The following is a 25,399-nucleotide window of genomic DNA, read 5'->3' on the forward strand; positions in this document are numbered from 1 at the left end:
GAAACTGCATTGATTTGTTTTACAGCGAGTGACCACGGGGTGGCCACAAAGAGTTAATAGCACCAAATACACATCCTGAAGGTAACATCCATGGAGGTGTACAGTACATGTCTACACAATGCCAAAGCCCTTAGATACCTTCTTGTTTATATGCACTTATTTTAACTGGAAACCTCTTGCCTTAAAAAGAGTGTTCCAAATTATTCTGAGCAGTTGGAATGCAATCTGGTTGGAGCCTGCAGTGACATATGCACTTCAAATATTTTCAGATTATTTCCCCCCAAAATGTACTGGCTTCCTATAGATATTGAAACATGCTCACTGTAGCATTGATAGCTCCTGCATAGTCATAACAACTGTAAGTACAGGACAAACACACCAGGTAATAAGAGTTTTAAAGTTTTGCATTCTGTATTTGTTTGCAACATACAGGTGATCTCAGCAAGTGAAACATCTCTTAACACCAACAGAATAAAATACATTTTGTTTGTTTGTTTGTTTTCAGTTTGATTTGTGCAAGGCTTTTTTTTTTTTTTCTTTTTTTTTTTTTTTTTCCAGTATTTACAATACCCACCCAGTAGACTGTGCAAAACCAACCCACTTTTACAGTATAAACTCTTTCTCTTCCACAGTGGACATCACTGCTTCAGTGTTCTTTTATGCTGAACTCTTCATGTACAACAATAGCAATCAAAACAACATGCTAGAACTAGAAAAAGGAAAAAAAAAACAACCCATATATTTGTGCTCATGCTGCATCAAGTGCATCCAGCTCTGCTGGATAAGAATTCAAAACATCTGTCCTCCAAAAACTCCATTCCATGGGACCAAATGGATTTGAACTGATTTTCTCAGCATTTAGGTGGCAGTGTAAGTGGGTTTGGGTTCCTTGTGTATTTCTGAGGGTAGGCAGAGCAATCTATTCACAAGATAAAAATATTATATAGCAACTGTTCTTTCTCCTATCCATTTCTTTAAAAAATCATGATATACAGTTATGAGGCTACTGTGTTAAACTGACGTTTTCTCATTAGTAAATGAAGAAAAAGAAACAGTGTAAATTACCAATGGTTTAGGAATTAAACCAACTGTAAAACTGTTCTAGAAATCTGTTTTAAGGCAGTGAGACAGCACCATAAGAAATGTTCCTTCTTTCACTGAAAAGGCTCAAACAAATGAAGCCCTAAAAAGCCTTTAATCAGTGTTGGTTAATAATTGGTATAAAACTGTTGTTAAGGAGCGGGCAGGTGGTTAAAAAAGACGTTTGTGGTAAAAACAACTTTATAAAATCTGTGACTTGTGTACTAAAAACTTGATGGAGCGCATCACCGTGACCATGGCAGTTAGAATTAAATTGGCACTTATCCAGCATATCACAGTCATGTTTTCTGGTGATTGCACAATACTATGTGTGCTTTCTGAGTTACTATCATCATCTTTGACTTGTTTTGGAATGGGCAGTAGTGTACAACACAAACACCACTGCAGTCCTGTGACCAGCACCATGTGGCACAACAGAGGTTAGAAGAGAACTAGAAGACCGCATTGTTCATGCAGAGCCTCAGGGTAAACTAAAGGAAAAGAAAAAACAAAACACAAAAGAAGTTGCACTGTAAACTGTTATAGAGAAACAGAGACAGAGAGAAAGAGGAAAAGGGGAAAAAAAATATTCCAGTTTGGCTAACACGTGTGCAATTTGCTTAGATGCCCTTGGTCTAGGGCCCTTTCCAGTTGACAAATGGAGTCTCACTTGGCTCCATAAGTATTGAAATGCCTTGAAATTAAACTAATTCAAGCTTTCCACTTCAATTTTTCTTCCTGACTTTGCAGAGTTAGGTGTCCTGCCTACCTACAACACACCATTCTCACTCAGGGACCTTGGCATGCTGCTTTAATACCGGCAGTGGTCTAGTGGAAACAGATTTTACCATAATCCTCCACCAAGGTTTGTCCCTTGTTCAGAGAGTTGATTCAAGGGATGAATCCAAAATGTCATCATGGTGGCTGGTGCTATCACTGTCACAGCTTTGTGCGCTCGAATAGTTGGCTGCCTCTTGAAGCCTCATTAGCATATTCATCTGAAAGAAGAAAACAATGTTTACACAATCTCATCTCATTTAATGTTGCAGTGACCGTGTTAAAATTTAATTAAGCTCCTTGGCTGTATAAGGTGTGCTGGTATCTAGCTGAGGGGACCGTACAGAAGGATTTTAGAAGGGGCAGGGTGTCAGCGACTCCTCCTGGCACCCTTTTCATTGCTTTCTGGTCTTTAAATAGAAGGTTAAAGGTCCAGAGAGCCAGAGGGATACAATGGAGCTGCCCGATAACTCTTTTTAATTCAGAGGTGAAACTGGCTGCGGCTGCAACACGGGCAAGGGAAGGAAGCCATATCACAGCTGGACATCTGTGCCTGTATTTAGAGACAGTCAAGCTTCCAGATAATTTTTGGCTGGTGTAGACACACTACATTGGAAAAGCGACTGAAAACATAATCATGCTAACATACTCCCTCTGCAAGAGAGAGATGAGGAGGGAGCAAGAGAAGGGTGGACTGAGCCAGCTGCTTCATAAGAGTCCCATCTGCTGCAGAGGGGCTGACCGCAGCAGGGGAGCAGCAACAGATCCTCCTACCCAGGAGAGGAGAGCTTCTACGTAATTTGAAGATTATTGGAACCTGAAGCCTATCTGAAAAATCATCAAAAAGCAGCATTAAGCTCCAGAAAATTACTTGGATACTTGACACCTAACTCTGTGTAATGATCAGGATTTTATTTATAAAACCTTTGTTTCTGCCAGCATGCTCAGGGCTGCAAATGATGCTGACTTTGCTTTAGGGTTTTTCAAGGAACAAATACACTGTCATTATGAAAACTGGCAACGAAAAAACAAAGAGAAAGGTATTCTTGTGTTTTTCCTCAGGAACTCTTACATCTGTATGTTTTGAACCTGCACAGCTTGTAAAGTTTTCTCTGTCCAAATCACAAGGTCAAACTATCACCCCAGAGCTTATGGACTGGGAGACAGGGGAAAAATGAGGTGATCTTCTAAGTTTCCTCAGGATGTAAGGCCTGGTTTTGGATACCAAACACTTCAGCACTGATAAGGCTTAAATGTATTTTCCTGTGGGAAATTCCATTTTCCAAGGGATGCCTATATTCCAGAAGTACAGTTCTCTAAAATGGTATTTTGAATTGTAATAAAGGCAGTCTATAGTGAAAGCACTATACAAGAATAGCAGTTCAATATATGAAATGTAATAGTCCATTATCAGAGAAGGCAATGGAAGCCCCAAATGTCTGGGATCATATTTAAAGGAAACAATACTTGGCATTGAAGGAAATCATCCTCTTATCTTTTGAAGCCACCACACTTGCATTTCTTTTACATTAAGCCTGTCATTCAGTCATCAGTTATCTTGAAATGTTCCGAGGAATGGAAGGCTGGCTGTCTCATTTGTATTTCCACTAAATTCTCTATGATAGACAAGTTAGACAATGTAAGTTTGTCAGTCCTTCATCTGTAGAGTGTAGATGAAGGACTGCTCAACCTGGAATAGCGCTTTTAGAATAAACTGATTAGCAAGACGCTGAGGAGTGGTACCCAATACGATACTGAAGAAGACAAGATACATTTCTGGGCAGATGGGAAATAAAAACAATTTAGGGATACATTTATATGACGGTGATACCTACCCTCTTGCTAGACTTTCTTTTTATTTTCATATTTAATAAATTATAGTAGGATTCATTTTAAAAGTCCATTTCGGAACCGGTACAAAGTAGATTTTTACCATACAGTGCACAATTGAATGTGTGACAGTAAAGAACATTTTGAAAAGCCTTTTACCCAAAGTTTAAATCTTACCAAGGGATCCCCCTCGGCATCTGTCTGTGGAACATGCTTTGAGGTTGTTCCTTCCTTTGCTGATGCATAACCTTCATAACCAACATCTTCTGGTCTCAACTGAAGCAATGAGGGCCAGTCATGCTGTAGAGTTGCAGAGCTCCATGGATAGGTATCAGCTACCCACTTGGAAGGATCCTCCCAGGGTGCCCTCTTGCCATACATCTATATTATGGATATAACACAAGTAAGTATACTACTGAGTTTTCAATACCAGTTACAACACCAGACAGAAGTAAAAAAGGAAAACAGTCAAACCGTTGTAGTAAGGGGTTTGCTTTCAGATGTACTCAGCACTTGCATATGATAAGACATTCTAAAGGCCTCATCTCTTAATACTTCTTCAACATGCAGCATGGCTGCAAATTGAAAAGCACTCCGTAACTAGTGGTACTTGTAGGCAGCAGTGGGAGCCACAGGTTTTTGATACAATGTGAAATGAGACCTTTAGGTAATTTGCTTAAAGCGTATCAGTGAAATTAACTCAGTTAATTGGATTTCATTTGAAGTGAATTAGGAAGTGCCAGTACAGGTTGTTCTCTTCTAGCAAAATGGGATGCAGAAGCAGACATCTAACCCTGCCTTAAGTTTGAGATCTTTCAAGAAGTTTAGAGAAGAAATTCACAAAGGATAGGCTTTCTCTTCTATGGAGCACAAAAGTGCTTATGAATTTGGAAGGAGGGCAGAGAAAGGAAGAATGAGAATATTTTAAGTTTAGGAGGTCTGGTAGCTTCCTCACTAAAACTCATCTTTTCCCACATTGCTGCTCACAAGCAAGATGCTAATTGAGAGCCCTTTGGTTGCTGCATTACAGATGTCCTTTAGCTGTGACAGTGACACATTGGGATGAGGAGCCATTCCCGAGGGATTCCTGTGATTTCTCCTAGCTCAAACAGCCTCACACAATCCAAGCAGCAGCATAATATTGGCAGGGCGTACAGTCATAGAGCAATTAGATGGGCTGCTCTCCTAAAGGGAGTAAAGGAGTGCTAAAGCCAGAGAGATGTGCTTATCAGTGCAGCACCTGCTCCCAGGCACTTGCTGAATCCAGAACTCCAGGTTAGGCAGCCAAATTCCCTTTTTTATACACAGAGACGCTCAGGCTCCTTCTGTCCTACACAGAGGCTAGGCTTCTAAAATAAGCCTAAATAAGCCAACAGGAAAGGTTTCTCTGGGAGGTAGCAGGCTAAATCCAGGCTGTATATAGTACTTCCCATCTGAAATTAACAGTGATTAAATCTTTTCTGGAATCTGGACCAAGGCTTGTAAATTCTGTGTCTGACAAATAAGTTCGTAAAGTACCAGGCAAAAAGGGCCATTTTCTAGCTGTCCTTGGTTCCTGGAACATCTAATTATATAATAGAAATTGTTTCTGTTTATTATTAATAATGTTATTATGTAGAAGCCATTCAAAGCAGCTAAAAATGGGAACGGTTCAGGAAAAAACATATTTTCTTCTATATGCTGCCATCTTCTGCTCCAGAATTGAAGTTTGCATTTAAGTAGGTATCCTGTTTACTTGGGAAAACATGAGCATCAAGAATAGTACAGCATTTTTCTATCTGGTCTAAACAAATACTGTTAATCTCACCATAGCTGTTCTATCAGATATTTGGCAGTATTTTTGTACAAGGCATAAATACACTCTAATTCCCAGAGAGAAAAGCAGTTTTAGGAAAGCATGAGATATTCAACAGACAAGATTCTAAACCTCCATTGCATCAATATGTCACTACGTTAACAGGTGATAAAGAAACCATGGCTGCTTACACAGTTCTTTGACTAGCCCATAACAATCTACTCTACACTGTGCAGTAATTTCTTTCAGTGTCATATGTGGAAAAAATTGACTTTCCACAAAGTGCCTTTTCAGAGGACATAGAATTACAGTACATAGAAGAAAAAGGAAAAGGGAAAAAGAAAAAAAACCACAAACAACAAAAGACAAAAAACCCCCACAAAAACAAAAAGGAAAGAAAAAAAAAAGGAGGAAAAAAAAAAGAAAGTATTGATTTTAAGATTTAGGCTTGCTCCAAAGATATGGAATGGTCTGAAATCTTAACCTAGATAGTACAGCTTACAGTGCTGTTTATAGCAAATTTACTTGTAGCCCTCTTTCTAGTAAAGTAGAAGAAATTTTAATAATTCATTAACAATCAATGTAACTGCTGCTAACAATTAGCTCTGGAGAGGACAAGACAGAAGGAACTGTGAAGCACTCTGATCTGATGGCACTGTTACCCACAATGAGAATTACAGCCCTTAGCCCATATGGAGAAAGAAAAAAGGAGAAACAAAACTATGGGAAATGCAAGCAACATTGTAAGGGCAAAAAGGGACAGACCTTAATTTTCAGAAGAGCCAAAGAGAGGCAGTCTGAGCTGTACTTAGCATGGTTGTGAACACTTTAAACAGTGAAAAGAGAAGAACCTTTTTCCATTCACAGAGGAAAAGCCCTCTTCATAAAATACAAGATACGCTAGTGCTGGAGCAGACAAAGACAAATTACACATCCAAGAGCAGGTCAAAAGGAGTTCAAGGCTGATTTCTATAATCTCTCCACAGATTTTCTTCTTCCAAATGCAACAGCATTCATACTTGAGTGCATTGGTTAAAAGTAACTTAGAGAAAGCCTGTGAAACTAATTAAAAAAAAAAAATTGGTGGGAAAAAAATGATATACCTGAAGTCCTTCTCTCACAGCTTCCAGAAGATACGGCACCAGGGAATAGTTCCAGAGGTCTGTGAACCATACTCTGGAGCCATCAACATCCATAGGGCAGGGGAGGAAGAGGCGGGGACCTGAGAAACCAAGTTGTATATTAAAAAAAGTAGAACTAGGAAATACACTAAAAATAATCTTCAAAGAATTAAAAAACTAATATCAGAGCAAATTCAAGTGAAGAGAATACTAAAAAAAGACTACAATAAGAGAGCTATTTGTCTCTTGTTATTAAAAATGAACTTTGTCCAATTCTAGGGCCTGATAAACACTTGCAAGTTTTACCAGCAAAGTTATGTAAAAGGATGACTTCTTCGCTAACTAAAAGCCTCAGGTACAATCTCTGTCTCCCACGTTACTTTGCTGTACTGCCTGTCCAAGTGTGTTTTTTGATTGCTGTTATTATACTGCAAGGGGCTGTTATTACACTGCCGAGGGGAAAATAAGCCTTGGCAAGTTGCTAATAAGGTATTTTTTTGTAAATTTGACTTTTAAAATTATGATCATTTACTTGGAAGTCTTTAGCAATCAAGGCATAAATACCAGGAAATACATACTCTCTCATTAAACTTTCCATTTTCAATTTAATCTTGCTGGCAGCTCCACAAAATCCCCACACTGATGTAATTGCCATTGAGAGATGACAACTTTTAAAAAAGAGAATATATCTTTTACAAATCTCAAAAATGCTCAGCCTACTTCCTTATTTCAAACCACTCCACCAATGTACTCACCAATGGTTACATCTGAAGAGCTGTGCGTTTCTAGGAAGCTGTTGAGATGATGCCATGTCTTGGGGATCCAGTCAATGATTTTGATGAGCTCATTATTGCGTATGTTCTTTTCTATTTCAGTCTCAATCAGTTTCCTTCTCAGATATCTGCCCAAGAAACCTTTAACAGGCTCTGTGTGATTAGCACACAACACCCACCTGCATTGAAAGGATAAATGTCAAGCAGCAGTGAATAGCAAATACATAATTTCCTCTTAAACACATAGGTGAATGTGATGTCATAAGCTTCTGATAGTCTCATTAGTCAGAAAGTAGAGAACTGCTCCAATAAACCTCATTATTCCCAACTGCTACAACACAATAACTACAGGTTTCAGTATGAGTTCAAGACAATGCTGAAGACTAATCACATGGAAGACAGTAATAGTCTTCAGCATCTTGCTAGAGGTTCTGGAAAGTCTCTTGTTTCTTTCACCATTCCCCAGCACAATTCAGAGACCCATCAATACAGGAGAGATGTAGAAGCTAAAACACTTTGCTGTGGCGAGACACAGGATCAATGTTTGTCGAAGAACTGGGCTGAGAAGCAGGGAGCTGTGCAAACACAGTCACAGTACATACGGAGTGAATGTACCTGAAATTGTGATGCAGCTCCAGATTTGGTGAAGAATTAACTCCCTGGTTCATGGTTCCAATAATATAGGGACTGAAAAGAGAAAAGTAGTAGCGTTTTTTTGAGGGATAATTAATCCAGATATTCAGAGAACATTCTTTCTTCTTGTCTGCACTAAGCCAATTTAAAAAGAGTCTCTGGCTGTATTGTAGTCTTAGATTTTAAATACTCCTGAGGCACACTTTTAAAATGTTTGTTCTTGTATTATTTCCCTATCTGCACATTTGTAGTTTACTACTACTCATCTGTAATAAAGAAATAAGTGAGGCAAGCCTGTCCTCCTGTACCTCGTAATTTTGCAGTAAGCTAAGAGTTTTAATTTCAGAAGCCAGCGAATCTTATGAGTAAGACACAGCATGTAGTGATTTCATGAAGGGAAGTCCATATTATGGCATTTTTACAGCAGAAATAGCCAATGTTATAGGCCACTAAAAGCCTATAACTTCAGAAAACATTATTTTTATTCATGCTTGGCAATAAAGGACAGTAGCAAGCTTCATACTTCTGCACTGCTACAGAAGAACTGTAGGAAGTGTAAGTGTGTCAGGTACACAGATGCTTCTGCATGGCATGGATCATAGATTTACATATACCCCAAATTCCACTATTATAAAGTGCATTTCTTCTTACTCTTCCATAAGATGTTCTCATAGTACTAATGAGCTTGTGTGATCTGACAGTGTGGAAGGGGTAAGACCCTAATTTAGGCAAGCATTTAATTATATTCTTAAATTCAGTGGTACATTTACATCTCTCTGAGATGCATGGGAGTAATATAAATAAAGTGAAGTAGACACCTAAGCACTTGGCTGAAGAGGGTTAAAAAGATTCAAGCACCTAAGGGCTTTGCTGACAGCCTGTGGGTGTCTTAATTTCCACTGGGACATTTTACTTTGCAAAATGACAAGCAGCTGTTACTGTTTGAATTGCAAAAGCTGAGTGAAAGGGAAGAGAAAAGCTGCTACCTACCATTTATTATATTTACAGTTAAGGAAACCATTGAAGATGTCGCTTAGTGAACTGATGTGGTGGAGGTTATCAAGAATTATGACCACAGGGAGGTCAGCACCAGTGTTGTCAGCACTGCATTGCTCAGCTAGGTTTGCTAGGTATTGTCGAAGATCCTTCAGCAGAATTAACAACAACAACAAAAAAACAAACAACCATCAAAAACAACACAGAGAAGAGTAACCCAATTAGACCACAAAAGCAATTTCAGTGGAAAAGATCTTCAGAAAGATAAAGGGGCTTCTACAGAGTTTCCCCACAATGGATCATTCAGATGGATTGGCACATGCTTCTTAGGGCAACACTGAAGCCACATGGTAGGAAAAACAAAGGCATTAAACACAGGGGTAGTGACTGAAGCATACACACTTCTATTCAGTGGATATATTCCTTAGAAACCTGCTGATAAAATATCTTATCTCCAGTGGAAAATAGTTTGCAATAAAATATACCATTTTCAATGGTCTGAGAAACTCAGATGAATTGTTGGATATCCATTTTACGAATGTCCCATTGGTATACCAAAAAATCCCCACCAAATTATCACACACTTCTGGCATATTGGACTGCTTCTTCATATATCTCCTTTTGCCACTCTCTCTGAAAATCTGTTTGACCTTTCAGGGATACTATATCTTGCATCATAATAAAGTTTGCTGTGTAAATCCTTTTCCCTGTCAGCTATCTGGCTGCTGGTTAGTGCTGGAGTGAAAGAGAGCTTTTTATAATCAAAATATTTCATATTTTTCTCAACATTCTCTGCCCTTAAGGATCTGGGCTAGTCAAGTTTTACAGCTGTAAAACTGATCCCTGGAGGTATTTAAGTTTGTCAGCCTTGGGAATGCTCAGTATTGTGGAAAAAGTTCCTTGTACAGTTTTACTTCCCAGATCAGGGATAGCAGAATTTCCCTTCCCTTCCCTTCCCTTCCCTTCCCTTCCCTTCCCTTCCCTTCCCTTCTTTTTATATTTCAAGAAAAATATTTCTCTGGCTTTTTATGATCAGATGTTTCTAAGGGAATAGCATGGATTTCTTCCATGGAACAGCACCATCTATATTATTCAAATACTTGGTATTTGACAAAATTGGTATTTCTTTTTTACTACGAACTCAAAAGTTCCATATAAATCTTCATAGCAACAAAGGAAAAGGAAAAAAAGAAAACTACAACAAAACCAGGAAAACACATACAACAAGCAATTTATCAGGAATCCAAAAGCTTGCTCTTTTGTGGGACAATTTTAATTATAAATGTAAATGGTATAGCAATAAAACATAAACACATACCCTGCCAAAATAAATGGCATCACAAATCCTCTGTATAAAGACAGTGAAAAGCAGTATTTTTACTGAAATGGTGTTCTCATGATCCCCTTTGGGATTTGTCTGTTCTTTCTTCTTATATAATGCTAACATTCATTATATTCTGTGCAAATCAGAAAGCTCTGGGCAAAACCTTTCATTTTACTTTCCCTGGGTACCAAGTTAGGAATATACCCAATTTAGGACAGCAGGTGAACAGTATTATCTGTAGCTAGCACAGGAGTCATGCTAGAAGCTTGATAATCTGAGCTGTGTAAATCATTGTGAATGTGACATGATGCATGAGGCAATTTTAGCATGGTCAGCTTCCTGACTGATGCATGCCAGAAACTGTGGCAGCAGTTGTATTTATCCAGTGCTGATTAAGAAGCTGAAGCCAAGACAGTAATTCCAAATCCCCATTCTGAAACCTTTGTTAACAACAGGCTGCTATTATCACGACAAAAAGGCAAGCTAGACTAGCTTAATTATATATCAACTTTTTCTGATGATGGAATTACAGACACTTTAATAATTGAATTTACTAAGGAATTTGACTCTGCATGCATCCTTAAGGTGGGTTTCCTCAAGTGAGGGAAAACCCAGACTTCCTTCACAGTGGTTCAATTGTTTGTTTAGAACAGAAAAATCTTGTCCCTGTTCCTCACTGGGATGGGACACTGAATTTCTTGCAGGGAAAAAGGCTGAGCAACAACACTGTATGCCAGTTAATAGGATCTGCTCTGCATTATCACTACAAATTGGGCAACAGGGCATCTTTTCAGCCATAACTTACCTTGCTTGACTTGTGATCTACGTTAAAAGTTGCAATTGCATCTTCAGTTTTTTTTCTGCCAGATTTAGTTATAATATATTCAGCCAGCCTGTTAGCTAAATAGGTCTTTCCTGTGCCACTGGGTCCCGACAGAATAATTCTGTGATGCTCCATCAGTAAATTAAAGTACCGCTGGGTAATTGGCTTAGGAATTAATGTGTCAAACACAAAACTGTCCAAACTGTTTTCTTCCACTCCTGGGAACACAAGAAAAGAAAAATGGCCTGTCTTCATCCTTTTTAAAGTAGGTATTGGTTTGGTCCAGAACCTGACAATACTTCTGCCTAAATCAAATTCCTATCAAGGGCTTCATTACTGTGGAAATGTTTATGTCCTTCCACATGGCCAAGAAATTAAGCAGTGGTAGAGGGACAAGATGGGTGGGAGAGACAAAATTAAAGTAAATGTGAAGAGAAGGCTCAGTGGGGCAAAGATGTATGTTTCACACACTACAGGCAATCATGACAAAAAAAGGTCAAAGCAACAGTCACAAGGGTTAGAGGTTGCCACACCAGGGTATGTCTAGTTTTCCTGAAGCCCCCTCTTCCCTTCAATAGCAAATCCCGACAGCTTTTGAAATGTACTGAATTTTTCCTGTGGAACTCAGTAAGGCATAGATATTTCTCATCCTAATTTCTGTTTTGGGGTTGTTGGGTTTTTTTGCCACTATTCAGAAATTCATGCTTTGCTGTGATTTGACAGTCAGGCAGAGAAAGATATAGATATTCTTAGATTTGTCTCAAAATACCCCACTTTGTGCAATGTCACACAGAGCATTTATGTGATAAATGAGTTGTTGAACTGGAGACAAAATTCAGAAAGGTCAGGTGTAAGAAAAAAAAGAATGAGGGAATGGGGGGCTGCACTGACAAATTATACAGTATGTGCAAAAATATTTTTGGGATTTTACCTTTCAGATTCACAGTGATGACATTGTTATCCCCAACCAGATAACCACAAGGCAGCAGTTCAGGCACTTCTAGGCTGTGGGATCTAATTACATCCCCTATACAATAGCTAGCAATGCAGTCAGAGCTTAAACCCAGGCTAGCAGTTGGATCCACTCGGAAAATATATTCCTGAAATTATATGAAAACATAAGACACAAAAATTGTTAATAAATGAAAGCAGTTTCGAAAATGTTTTGGTACAGACGAAGTCACTTGACAAAGAGATTCCTGCAGTCATATTCAATACAGAACTGCCTACAAACATGAAGAAAGAACAGCAACATTCAAAACAAAGTTTAACAGTGGTGTTAGTTCTATGTCAAAAAGCAAAACAAAGTAAAAACTTGGCAAGAAAACGCAAGGAATACAGGATTTTTCTGAAGTAAAAATGAAAACAAAATTAATTCTTGAGCTGATTTTTCACTCTCTTACCTTAAAGAGACGTCTGATTACACCATCTAAAACATCCCATTTTGTTTTTCCGCTGACTCCAATTGACCCTATCAAATATGCATGTGGTTTTTGATCCTGCAAAGACAGATTTTTGAAAACTGGACTAAAAATGGGTGTAATGAGTTATTGATGAAGAGTCACAATTTTACCAATTAATAAAAATAATATTACTTAGAATGTGATGTTACAATTTTGCTAGTAATCTCTGTGCCAGAAACAGGTACAGATGATATTACTTTGGTACCTCTTTATAAGGAAGGAAATACTGTATCTTATTTTGCACTTAATTTGTATCTGTATTTATAAAGAGCTAAATATAAGTAAAAGTTGCATTGTATTTATAATATTACTGCAATAAAGAACATGAAAACACAACACAATTCCAAATTGATTACCTCATCATAAGATTCATAGCTGCACCCTAAGGGGTCCGAGGCATAGATCTAATTTCTAATGACATTTAAATGGGGATACCAAGTCCCAGAACATCCTACTACTGATTAAACTGAGAATTGGTAGTGTCTGAGCCACCATGAAGGCAGAAGGTGGCCATATGACATTATTCTACAGAGAGTGCCTAAGTGTGTTGAGTGAAGATGACAGAGAAGAAACCTGCTATTTTTAGAATATTTATCTTTAGTTCCTGTCTGAAAATAGTGAAACAAATTGAATTACTATACTGCAAGACTTGCCTGACCTATAATTCTGCATCCAGACCTTTGGTTAATGAACTTACCTTGGCTCGACTATAGCCCTTGTTTATAGTCACTAAAATTTTCACGCTATGGCCTTCTTTGTGGACTGCTCCATCAGTGACCTCATCCAACAAAATATCTGCAATAAAAGAAGGGAAGGAAAGTGATCAGCCTGACAAATAATTTCAGTTATGTTCACATCATCAGTTAAAAATGTGTTCAAAGTTTTTTCGGTTGAAAAGAAAGGTTGCCATCAGAACAACGTATAATCATTTTAATCTGTTTTTATTCCTAATTCACCTTTTCTGTTGGAGGTGAAAAGAAGGTACAGTTTGACATTTTTTTGAGCAGTATTAGGACCTTTAATCATGTAGAAATGAATTGGGAAACAGTAAATAAATAATTTCTTGCTTACAGACTTGCCTTTGTTTTTCCTCTTGAAACATTTTTAGAATTACTTTATGTTCACAAAGTAACGTTTAAAACCTAACTTAAGTTTACATCTTTGAAAATTCATTGTACCCTATAGAATGCTGTAAGAAAAAAAAGCAACAAATTATTGCATTGATATGTTTGCTGATAAGTAAAAAAGCATTTTATTTTCTCTTTCCATCTGATTTCTTTACATCCATACACACGACATAGATAGTCTTTTTTAACCCCACAATACTGGCTGATAAACAGTAACCATTAGGAAAATCACTTTGCATTCCTCAAGAATAAGGGACTCTGTTTTCAGCCATTCCTGTAAGAAAAGGTTTCATTTTTCTTGGAGAAGTTCTGATCTTCTCTGTGCCTCTGTTTCTACCTCCTTGCTAACTCCTAAAGTGAGAAAGCAGAAGGACATATTTCTAACTGAAGGTTGAGCCTGCCACTTTATGACCAGTGATAAAACTGCTGCCTTCCTCCAGAAGTTCTCTCTGAGATTTTCCTGCTAGACATTTAAACTCACTACCAAATTAGGAGATATTATAGATTTGCATTTCTTCAAAGGCCAGCACAGTAATCCACTACCCTAAGGACTGCTTGTTCTTATTGCGGTGACTGAAGAAAAGCATTGACTTCGTGTCATAGTCTGCACAAGGTCAGATTTCACCCAAATTCAATGAAGCAACAGTAAGATTCAGTCACTTCCTTAAATCAACACCAAAAAAAAATTATGAATATGATTATATAAATGAACATATTAAAAAATAAGTCCTACTGTTAAAATGTTTCACAACTTACACAACTATAAATCAGATTCTGGTTGTTGGTTTTGTTTTGTTTTGTTTTCTTTTCTTTTTAACTGATGGGATAAAGAAATTTTTTTGTTGTGAGCTCTAATAAATCCATGCTTACTTTGATCAAGGCAGCTAGTTTCTCCATGACACCAACATTGAATATTTCACTTCACTTGTATTTCAGCCTATTTGACATAGCTTAAGATAATAATCCACAATATAATAGTTCATCTGAGGGCAATTTATAATATATTGCATCCCCCCGTGAAATTTTTCAATCTCTCAATGACCTTCGTGTAGCCTTTTAAATACGTTTTCCTGAAGTCTTTAGGTATGAGGTACCAGTCTGTGACTGGGAAAAAAATCCACTTTCTACTAAAAGCTCTCCCACTCACAGACCCAAGGGATAAAAGAGATGCCCAAGAAGGTCTACTGTCATGGTGATACTACCTGCTTTAATTAGCTCCTGTCAGACCTTCTTCTTTGGTGTGCTGTGGTGGCCCAGTTCAATTCTTGTCTGAGCTATGGTTCTTTTCACTGGACAATAAAAGAGACTTCTACAAGTCCTTTTTTTTGCTGCTTTTCACTCCACTGTCTGATTGAAATATGTATCTCTGACAACCAAGTCTCTCCCTGCTTTGTCAGTCTCATGTAACAGGAGATGGTCATACCCTTAGGAAGTAGCAATGGATATCTTTGGTCACTTCTCTCAGAAATCTGGTCAGTGTCTCTCAGAAAGTTCATTTTTTTTAATACAACGAGCTAAAGCCCTCATTATCTCTTTGAGCTTAGTCCACAGCATGATTAACCTCTCCACGTCTCAGGGACTTTTGTTCAATAGTACTCCAGATGCTACAGAAATCCCACAAGATGTGGTAGGCAGCTGTCACCCTTCCAAGTTCTCTGGAACGGCAACAAAATGATACTCAAAATGATCAAAAAGGCTGGATTCATAACCATATGAAATCCTCCACTCCTCATTAGGCATCCTTATTTCTTTAATTTCTTGTAACCAAAAGTAATTACTTTGCATGCTAGAAAAGCATTTAGAACCAGTAACACAGAAGATTATATAAAGCTTGTATTATGTTTATTTCTGTATCTAGACAGAGTTAGAGCCAAGTGAAAAGGTGCTAATAGCTGCTACTCATGAAAGAGATTATAAAATTACCATTTTGAAAAAAAATATAAATTCTGTTTTTTGGGGGTATTTTTTTGTTTGTTCTTTTTTGGGGGTTTGTTTTTTGTTTGTCAGTTTTTTTGCTTTTTGTGTGCTTGCTTTGTTGTTTGTTTTTTTTTTTAAATGTGTGTGAATGTGTGAGGAGGAACAACAGTTAAACTTTTCTCTCTGTTTTTGCAATACTTCATTTAATATTGAGGCTCAGCTCAGGCTTAACCATTTAAAAGTTAAACCTAGTAAAAGAGAAGGCTGGAATGTAAATTAAAAAATATACCAAATTTCACATATAATCTGGTATTAACCAGGAGAAATGTTAAAATATCCATGTAATCAATGACTGGCAAGATAATATTACTAACTGCCAATCCAAATTCTAGTCAGGCAGTTTGGCACATTCCGAGTTGTACTCTTGCCTAGGCTTTTTCTGCAATTATTAGCCACATTTTTATTGCTTCCAGAGACAGCATTATACTTTTTGTGGAGCCTACACTAATGAGTGCTGCTTTGCTGCTGCTCTGCTCCTGCTTCTAATGTTGGAGACAGCAATTCTGTTTCTTGGCTACATTATCAAAACAAGTGCAAAGGGCTTATCATCATAAACTCTATGGCATGGAAAATAATCAAATGTTAATGTTCAGGATGTGGACCAAAGTTCTGCTTGCTTTCTTCCATTCACGGAGGACAATGAGAGTGCTTAATAAGTCAGGCAGGGTTTGGCTCCTGTGATAAATGGGGATTTAACAGGGGAATGGGAAAATATTGAGGAAACAGGCCAACTAGCTATATCACATTAAAAAATGTAAGGGATAATAAAGCTAACTGAGACCATCTTCTACCCCAGCTGCAAATACAAAATTCAGTTAAGGGAGCTAACTGACTGATAAAAGTTCTGTAACAAAAAAAAAAAATAAATAAAAAATTCATGTACTATGCTCGTATTTGTCCCACAGGGACAAGAGAATATATCTATACAGCTGTCAAGGATACTGCAACAGATATGGTTCCTTTTCAAATAAATTGTAAACTAGATGACAAAGGAGTAGATAGCTGACCAACTAGGCAGGTAGTATCGTAGGTAGGACCTAAGCAAACATAATGAACAATCTGATACTATGATTCAGAGCCTTCTAAAAGCTACATTTTCAGAAATTATTGCCAGCATTCTTCCTCATGTCCACTAGTAAACGTATATTTGACGTTTACCCAAGTGATACAAGGCATTTTAACTTTCAGGTATGCTTATATATGTCCCATTAAGAGGGTGAAAATAGTAAATTCTTGCTAATTGCTGAGGCATACATGTGACCAAAATATGTTTACCTGATGTAATAGATTCTGTGACGTTTAAATTGTTCAGAGAAAGTCCTAATGACTGCCTTGATGAAGAAGATGATGTGCTGCTTGACGACTCTGATGGTGGACGGGCAGGCTTTCCAGTATTTCCAGTCTCTGCCTTTAAACGATCATTTTCAGCTTTCAATATCTCAATTTCATTCTGTAATCAAAAGAAATCAGCACAAAAGCACAGAGTTTTTTGTTTGTTTGTTTTTTTATTATTTTTTTTTTCAGAAAACCACGGGGAGTGGCTATTCTGGTGCTTGCTGTTTGCCTGCAAGAGCTACCTGGTTTACCACTTTCACAGCAGCATGTAGCACAAGGTGTTAGAAGCATAAACCAGTCAGTGAAAACTGGTTTTCTGTCACTTTTGAAATGAAGGGAAAAAACTTACAGCCTCAAGAGAGCTCCTAAACAGCATAAGCCTCAAGCTTCTGTGTCTATTGTAAATATGAACATAACACAAGTAGAGCGAAAGTTTTCTCAGTTATCTCCAGTGTTATATGCTACTTTTTGTTGTCAAATATCTTAGGTAACAGTCATTTAAGAAAGCTGTTGCTAAAATCTTAAGACATGTCGATGTTTCTAAAGTCACAGTTACTAGCAAGTGTAAAATTTAAGCAGTAACTTCACAGAGGAGAAATGAAATAAAAATTGGCTGATTAGAAAATTAGTTTAACAGTTTCATAACCCTTCTTGCTATCAGAAAAGAGTTTTTGATCATTCAAGCATAGGATTGTTCCCATAATCACCAGCAAACCCTCTTTGATGAAAACATACAGTGACAGATGAATCAGAACAACTAGGAATTTTTTTTTTAGCTAAATCCTCTGTGCTGCCAAGTGATTAATTAACATACAATAATGAAATAAAAACTTAGTCTGAGAACAGGCTGGTACTAGCTAGATCTAGTTTTCAGTCACTTCACGAAGCACAGCACAAAGCAACTGCTTATTCTTGCAGACGGTTTTGCACATCAAATTTAATTCCACATTCGTTAACACTCTGCTAAAAGTTCTATTATTTTATGAAGGCTGTTGAGCTATGTTATACAAGTAAAAACATAAGGAACAGCATCACAAAAAAACCCCAACCCTCAACAGCTACAGAAAGATTAGATCACGTAAGCAAAGGTGAAGAGAAAGTGAAAGGGAAGGGACAAACCAGCAAAATAGTGACAGAAGGGATGAGATGAATGCACCAGTTTAGGCTGGGGTTCAGATCAGAAACTAGGGTGATATGAGTCATGCAATCTCTATCTACTCAGAAACTTCTGCTGATCTTAGGAGTCTTCCATTCATCTGAGTCTTAGTTTTTTAAGGTGCTTTGAATACTCACCGTATTCATGTATCATTCCCAACCAATCTTAATTTTTCTCCTTAGCAATGCTCATCAATTTTCCAAAATGCAATAGAGTTTGGCAACTCCAAGGTGGCTGCCTGTCCTTTTAGGAAAACTTCAGAAGTTGAGGTCTTTTCCAAGCCCTAAGATTCTGTGATTCTGTGAAGTGGTGATTAACAGCGACGGTATCTGGACTCAGATCTGCTCAGCTTTGGTGAAATTCAAAATCTAGAGGCCTGTGGCTACAGCAGACTGTTCTCTCTCTGGGGAATTCACCTGGTTTAGGCACTCGCATTCCAGTCTAGGACTTCATCACCTGATAAGCCTTCATGTACCAGTTCAGTTCAGGCAAATATGACATGGCAGTGTTAACATCTAGTGGTGTGAGCATTTGAGACGATGGTGAGCACCAAAGATATTTAAAGGTGTGGCTAAGACTGCTATTGGCATGTTACAAACAGGTCTACAAAAGACAGCAAGCATGCCAGAGCTGTTAGTTATGAAATCAGTCACTGTGAACATCTATACAAAAGTGCCTACAGGTGCACCTGACCTAAGTACCCAGCACAGAGCAATTCAGCTGGCAAAACACTGGGGGTCAGGTGGAAATCATGGCTTGTCCCCTCAGGAAGGCAGCAGGACAATTAGCCCAGCTGAAGTGCATCTACACTGATGCACACAGCATGGGCAACAAACAGGAGGAGCTGGAGGCCATCATACAGCAACAAAACTATGATACAGTTGCCATCACAGAAATGTGGTGAGGCGACTTGCACAACTGGAGTGCAGAGATTGATGGCTACCAAATTTTTGGAAGGGATAGACAAGGAAAGAGAGGCCGTGGGGTGGAGACCTATAACCAGCAGTGTCCCCCAAGGGTCAATACTCAGTCTGGTCTTGTTCAACATACTCATCAGTGACCTGGAAAAGGGGACAGAGTGTATCCTCAGCAAGTTTGCTGATGATGCCAAACAGGGAGAGGTGGCTGACACTCCAGAGAGCTGTACTGCCATCTAGTGTGACCTGGACAGGCTAGAGAGCTGGGCAAAAAACCTAATGAGGTTCAACAAAGGTAAGTGTAGTGTCCTCCACCTGGGGAGGAAGAACCCCATGCACCAATATAGGGTAGGGGTGGACCTGCTGTAAGGCAGTTCTGAGGAGAAGGATCTGGGAGTCCTGGTAGATAGTAAATTACCCATGAGCCAGCAATGTGCCCTTGCTGCCAAGAAGGCCAATGAAATCCTGGGGTGCATAAGGCAGAGTGTGGCCAGTAGGTCAAGAGAGGTAATTCTCCCCCTCCACTCTGCCCTGGTGAGACCACATCTGGAACACTATGTCCACTGTCTAACAGGTGGGTTCAGGGAGGGTAGAGCTAGACTCTTCTCAGTAGTTCCCAGTGACAGGACAAGGGGCAATGGACACAAGCTGGAACATAGGAAGTTCCAGTTAAATATGAGGAAAAACTTTACAGTGAAGGTGACAGAGCCCTGGGACAGGCTGCCCAAGGAGGCTGTGGACTCTGCTTCTCTGGAGATATTCAAAACCCTCCTGGATGTAGCCCTGAGTAATGTGCTCTAGGCAATCCAGCTTTAGCAGGGGAGTTGGACTAGGTCTCTAGAGGTCCCTTCCAACTCTGACAATTCTGTGATTCCATGATTATTAAGTTAATGCTTATCATACCCATCCTTTGGAAGTGCTGTCAATCTAACAGTTTAATTTGCAAGAACTTTTTTTTTTTTTTTGGTACCTGAAACGAAGTACCGGGAAAGGAAGTACATCAGGCTGAATACCTTTGGTGTGCTGCCCTGTCATCACTTCAGCTACTGCACTGACCTGCATGCGGTTCATGGCTTCCCGAATCTGATCCAGATGGTGTGCAGAGCTGAGAGCTTCAAGACGAATGTCTGTTAGTTTTAACTCTTTCTCCCTCAACTCGCTCTTTAGCTGAAGAATAATCTCTGCTTCTGCCTCTGTGCACTCACAGATCCTAAAGAGGAGCAGGAAAAAAGCAGCAGATTAAAGGAAAGTTCTTCCGAGAAAGCAGTGTCATTACTAAGTATCAAAGTACAAAAAATGCTTGTTGCTGGTGATACCTATGAGTGAAGAAAGAATCTTATTGAGTAAACATAAAAAGGCTCAATTTGCAAATAAAAAAAAAAAGAAAAAGGCCCTCACCTGGTAAAATGGTCACTTTGCTTTTTACCTTTCCAGTTTAGGTAGATAGTTCAATATATCAAAAAATGTTGTTAAAAACATTTCACAACTTTTAATATTTTTTGTTTATGTATGTGACCCATTGGTTTTAATCTGATTTTATATCTGCATCATTTCTTTGGTGCAAAATTATGATTTTCCCAGGTAGCAACACTCATTACTGAAGTATACTGATCAAACTGCACTACTGATATTTATTATCTGTTAGGCACCAACAGCTTTCTCTGTTTCGAACAGTACAAAAAGAGACACTCCTTGATTTCATGATCTGGAAGATTTTGATCTGTAATTGTTTTGATTTGTGATGGTTGATATTTTGCCCATAGATTGCCATTTGGTAATGTATGGTGCCTGAAATAACGTGGTGGTTTTTTGTTTTTTGTTTTTTTTTATTCTTTCTTAAACACTAGATTATAAGTAACCACTATGTGATTATTGTTCCTAAGCACTAATCTTAAGGGAATGAACGATTATACTGTGATAAAAGATCAAAATATTCCTGGCCTGGGGACCCACAACTGGCTTGTTCTCATGTAAGACTGTTTTGTCTCTCTGTGTGATTATCAGATGTAGATCTGTTGCATAACAGGACCAGTAGAAAATAAAACACTGAATATTGGCTATGTTGTTACACTCAGCAATATTTTCAGTGAAGTCACTAAAATGTTATTTGCTTCTTATTACTATAAAGTTATATATGGTCACTATAAGGAGTTAATATTTGCAGAACAATTTAAATCTGAAAAAAAAAAATCTTATAACAGTAAGTGTTATCATTGTGATTATTACTACTAATATACAAACAAGAAACAAAAGAAAACTTTTAATTGCCAGAATGCATGCAAATGCATTTTGGGAAAGAAGATGCAGCACTCTCCAGGTCAGCAGTTGCATATACAACTCCATGCCCCACACTCAATTTTACCGGGATCTATGCCTGTAGACCATGAGACCCTTTTGCCTTTTCTTTGGTGCCCAGACTAGAGATGACCTGCATACACACGTATTAGATGCAATCAGAAGAAAGTAAAGGTAGCGGTTTAGAACATGAGACTCAGGTCAATAAAACATATAAAGAAAGTGTAAGCAAAGGGAAGATGAAGTTCATGGCAAATAAAAGACAGCAAATTGAAGAAGGAAAATAATGAGCAGCGTTTACAACATGCACAAATATTTAAAAGATGAGTAAAAATGAATAAAGGCATATACTAAGATTTTTTAAAAAATATGTTACAGTTCTTGGTATGATGTGCTCATACCTATTCTAGCCAATAAGAAATGAAATTTTATTTCCATGCATGTATTATCTCATACAACAGTTTGGACAACTGGGAAGCCACGTGTCTAATTGTTGCCTATTTTCTTTAGGGCTTATTTGCAGTACATTGTGAGAAGGAATGGACAAAAAGATCTTGGAAGTCAGCTTTAAAGAAGATTAAAATGAAGCAGAAAGTAGGGCTACAGTTCTAGAAGGTGCAGGAAAAAGCTGTCTAGACTGTTAAGAGAAGTAGAATGAAAGCAGAAAGTACAAATTGAATTTTCTTTTGCAAATTCCAAAGCTCTTCAACACTCAGCTCCTAAAACTGCAATATTACATGAGACTTCATCAAAAGGAAGAAAAACAAAAAGATAAGTTAGCGTTCCTGAGCAGTCACAGAAAGAAGCTCAGAAGCCTGATCAGACTTCAGACAAAGGTTCAGCGTACTGAGAAGAAAGAGTTTTACTTTTTGTTTCTTGTAACAATGTCAGGATTTTTAAATCAATAGGCTGCTTTGAGTAGGAGGAGTAAGTCAGGTTTGAACAGAGGCTGCTGACAATTACAAAAAGTCTTGGAGGTGTTTAAATTATACAGTGGAACACTGAGTCTTCCAAGGAAAGTAATATTATCAATATGACAGACAAATAAATTAATTTAAATACATTTCATATGATCTCTTTGTGTAGGGGAAGGAATCTATGTTAGACTGTGTAGAAAGATCACAATAATAAAAAATGCAATATGATCAGAGAGAACAGTTTTTAAAAATATTGTGAAGGAAGAACCAAAAGGCTGTGAACTGGACAGAATTTTGGAAGTTAAGGCTCGGAGACCAAACAGCCATAGGAAGACCTTGGGATAAAAATTAGATATGTAGCGTTGCCCTTGATAAATTCTGGGAACACCAGTGCATCTAGAGAGTGAGTCAAAGAGACTGAGCAAAAAGCAGGGTCAGCAGAAAGGAAACAGGATAATGTAATGAGAGCAGATCTGTGAATCATGAGTAAATAATTTTGTAGAATAAAAGTTTTTTGTTTCAGTTCCAGCACTTAGGTTTTTATTAGTGATTTTTAAGTTGATAACAAATCAGACTCAAGGGTTCCAAACATGTAGAAATGCTCCTCTCAAAACACACATATCCCAGAAACCATAAAAATGTGACCTTCCTATTAAAAAAACAAAACAAAACAAAACACAAGAAAATTAGATCTAGATTAGTTATTCCTCACTAGTCTTTAGAAAATGAGAGGAGATAAAAACTTTAATTGAGAAGGGATTTATTTTGTGGGAATATTTGCTGTCAAATTCCTAAACTTAGTACATAAAAATTATTAGAGTCTATAGGAAGTTGATCATAAAAGGCACCTAATCTAAGCCAGGGAAACTATTCTAAAGCTCAGTAACCAGCCATGAGACTAGAATTTTCCAGCTACTTTAGGTAAGAGTAGTTGTGACCCAATTATTCTCAGTCAGGACGAAGAAAGCAAGGCTGGCATGATTAGTATGCATTTGTTGGTTTGAAGAGATTGATTTCCTCAAATTGAAAAAACTTAGCAGTTTAGCAGAACAAAAAAAACTAGGTAGAAGAATACAAACGGGAGCTGAGAGGTCTGTAAGAATGCTATATGAGACATTTTGACTGATGACTTTTTCTCAGTCCTGAAATATTAAGCATGGTGATTTAATAAAATAAAATAAAAAAGTAAAATCCTGCAAAAAACATCCAAGGTAATAAAAGAGAGGAAATAGATAAAAAAAATTATATAGATATAAATTATCAGCTACAAATTAGATAAAGTAATAACAAAAAAGATGAGTATCTTGTAAATATTCATAGCTACCTGAAAAATAAAATTATATTTTCAGTATGTGATGAAGAAAGGAAATTGTAGCATTTGACCTTTACTAAGTGGATATGCGAAAGTTGTTAATGATTCAGGAAAAGCACAACATAAGCTTTGGGATATGCCTTTGGAAAGAGGTTTGTACTGCTAGAAAGTTCAGGGTAATACCTGTGAAAGGAGAAGAGAATGACCTAAGAAAGTGTATCAGTGGAGTGAAGCTCATAAGAAATATAGCAAATGGGTTGAATGCAAGATTAAAAGACCACAACTGTTGGCAATGGCTTCTGAACTGCAAATAACCAGACATCAGGAGGTCTGTTTCACAGTTCATCCCATTTGGGAGGAAAGATTTGCCAAGGGACAGACTTACGCAGATGCTGACTGTGATGGTTTCATTGATGTTGCACCACACTCTCCAGAGCTGTGTGGCAATTTGGGTGATGAAGGAAGAGAGGAGTCAGTCAGCTCTTCTATGTCTGAATGTGAGGAAGGAGGCTTGGTGGACTTCTTCTTTCCAAAGGCCTGTTTGAAAGAGCTTCTTAGCTGGAAAAAAAAAGATAGAGCAAGATTATTTTCCTCATCATGGCAATTTGTGTGCAGCTCATGTTTCGAAGAGTTAGTTTGCAGATGCCATCCTAGCCACTGCCTGAGGTCAGTATACAGAAGCAAGGTATTAACATATGCAACACAGTATCTCTAAAAACATGATACAGTGCTTTGTTTTGACTTTATTAATCCAGCGCAGCGCAAACATAATGCTATGGAAAAAGTGCAGGACCACGTAGCACGGCTATGGGAGAGGGGTGCTCATTTAAAACCATTAAGCCCCAGTGGAATCCCATTCCCATGGCATTCCCTTCAAGGGCAGGCTTTAAATAACCACTTTGCATACAGGTACAGAGAGAACTTGCTGTTACTAAATGCTGAAATCAAGTCCAGATTACTGGGTTTGCCAGTTCATTTTCCCTGATAAATTTGAGGGGTCAAACTATGCAAATGCCATGTTTTGGATCACAAGCAAGAGGTTTTAAGCTGGGGCATGAGGCTTGCTTTGTTGTACTGCTGAGAAGAATGTTAGCCGCAAGGTATGTACTCTGCTGCAGTTTCCTTTAGAGTAGTAAGATCTCTGAACATACAAGCATTGCCTTTTCCCTCTAGAAGTATTTATCCAGTATTGAAAAGGGACAGAATAGCCAAAAAGCCATTTATTTCAGGAGCCAAGATGACAAGTTTTGTCTGCATTGGATTTTAACTAGCCCATTGGTTGATACCTTTGTCTAAATATCATCTTAGGAAATACATGGTTGGTTTTTGTTTTTATTTTCAGAAAGTTGTTCTGATTAAAATTGTATAAAACTCAATGACAAACTGATTTATCTATAAAAATGAGGTTTTCAAACATTTGCTTTTCACAATATCATTGGAGAGTGGGGAGTGTGACCACTGATCAGAGAAACATTATTTAAGTCCTTTCCAGTCCATGATATTTAATGAGAAAGAAATGGATTTTGGCTACACTCCCCCTTTCTATAGTCTACACTTTGAGATTAAAATGAATAGAGACAAACTGAGAAGACATAAAGGATAATCTGTTTTTAGGAGGTATAAAAGCCTACTGCCAAAATAAATAGCAATCATGCCAAGATAGGGTTCTTTATAGATGCATGCCAAATTGTCCATGGTTTATATTCACCTCACTTCCTCTAGAGTTCACCTTGCAGAAACATGAAAGA

General features: G+C 37.9%; 1 protein-coding gene across 2 annotated transcripts in view; it reads right to left on the reverse strand.

The window, feature by feature from the left end:
• Positions 1 to 56: 56 nt before the first annotated feature.
• NAV3 (neuron navigator 3) overlaps positions 57 to 25,399 on the reverse strand; it is a 277,623-nt gene continuing 252,280 nt past the window's right edge. Inside the window, exons 26-40 of one of the 2 annotated variants that reach the window (XM_010003058.1) lie at positions 25,360 to 25,380; positions 24,037 to 24,209; positions 21,490 to 21,555; positions 20,184 to 20,337; positions 16,995 to 17,169; positions 13,313 to 13,410; positions 12,556 to 12,651; positions 12,084 to 12,252; positions 11,135 to 11,370; positions 9,000 to 9,154; positions 7,992 to 8,063; positions 7,359 to 7,555; positions 6,586 to 6,704; positions 3,865 to 4,068; positions 57 to 2,078 (exon numbers count right to left, since the gene is read on the reverse strand). In XM_010003058.1, the coding sequence (XP_010001360.1) occupies positions 1,959 to 2,078; positions 3,865 to 4,068; positions 6,586 to 6,704; positions 7,359 to 7,555; positions 7,992 to 8,063; positions 9,000 to 9,154; positions 11,135 to 11,370; positions 12,084 to 12,252; positions 12,556 to 12,651; positions 13,313 to 13,410; positions 16,995 to 17,169; positions 20,184 to 20,337; positions 21,490 to 21,555; positions 24,037 to 24,209; positions 25,360 to 25,380 (2,055 nt within the window). In that variant the 3' untranslated portion in view covers positions 57 to 1,958. The remainder of the gene's footprint in view (positions 2,079 to 3,864; positions 4,069 to 6,585; positions 6,705 to 7,358; positions 7,556 to 7,991; positions 8,064 to 8,999; positions 9,155 to 11,134; positions 11,371 to 12,083; positions 12,253 to 12,555; positions 12,652 to 13,312; positions 13,411 to 16,994; positions 17,170 to 20,183; positions 20,338 to 21,489; positions 21,556 to 24,036; positions 24,210 to 25,359; positions 25,381 to 25,399) is intronic. The other variant, XM_010003059.1, reaches the window with a different exon arrangement.

Source organism: Chaetura pelagica, unplaced genomic scaffold, assembly GCF_000747805.2.
Source record: "Chaetura pelagica isolate M959 unplaced genomic scaffold, ChaPel_1.0 scaffold288, whole genome shotgun sequence".
NCBI classification, from domain to species: domain Eukaryota; kingdom Metazoa; phylum Chordata; class Aves; order Apodiformes; family Apodidae; genus Chaetura; species Chaetura pelagica.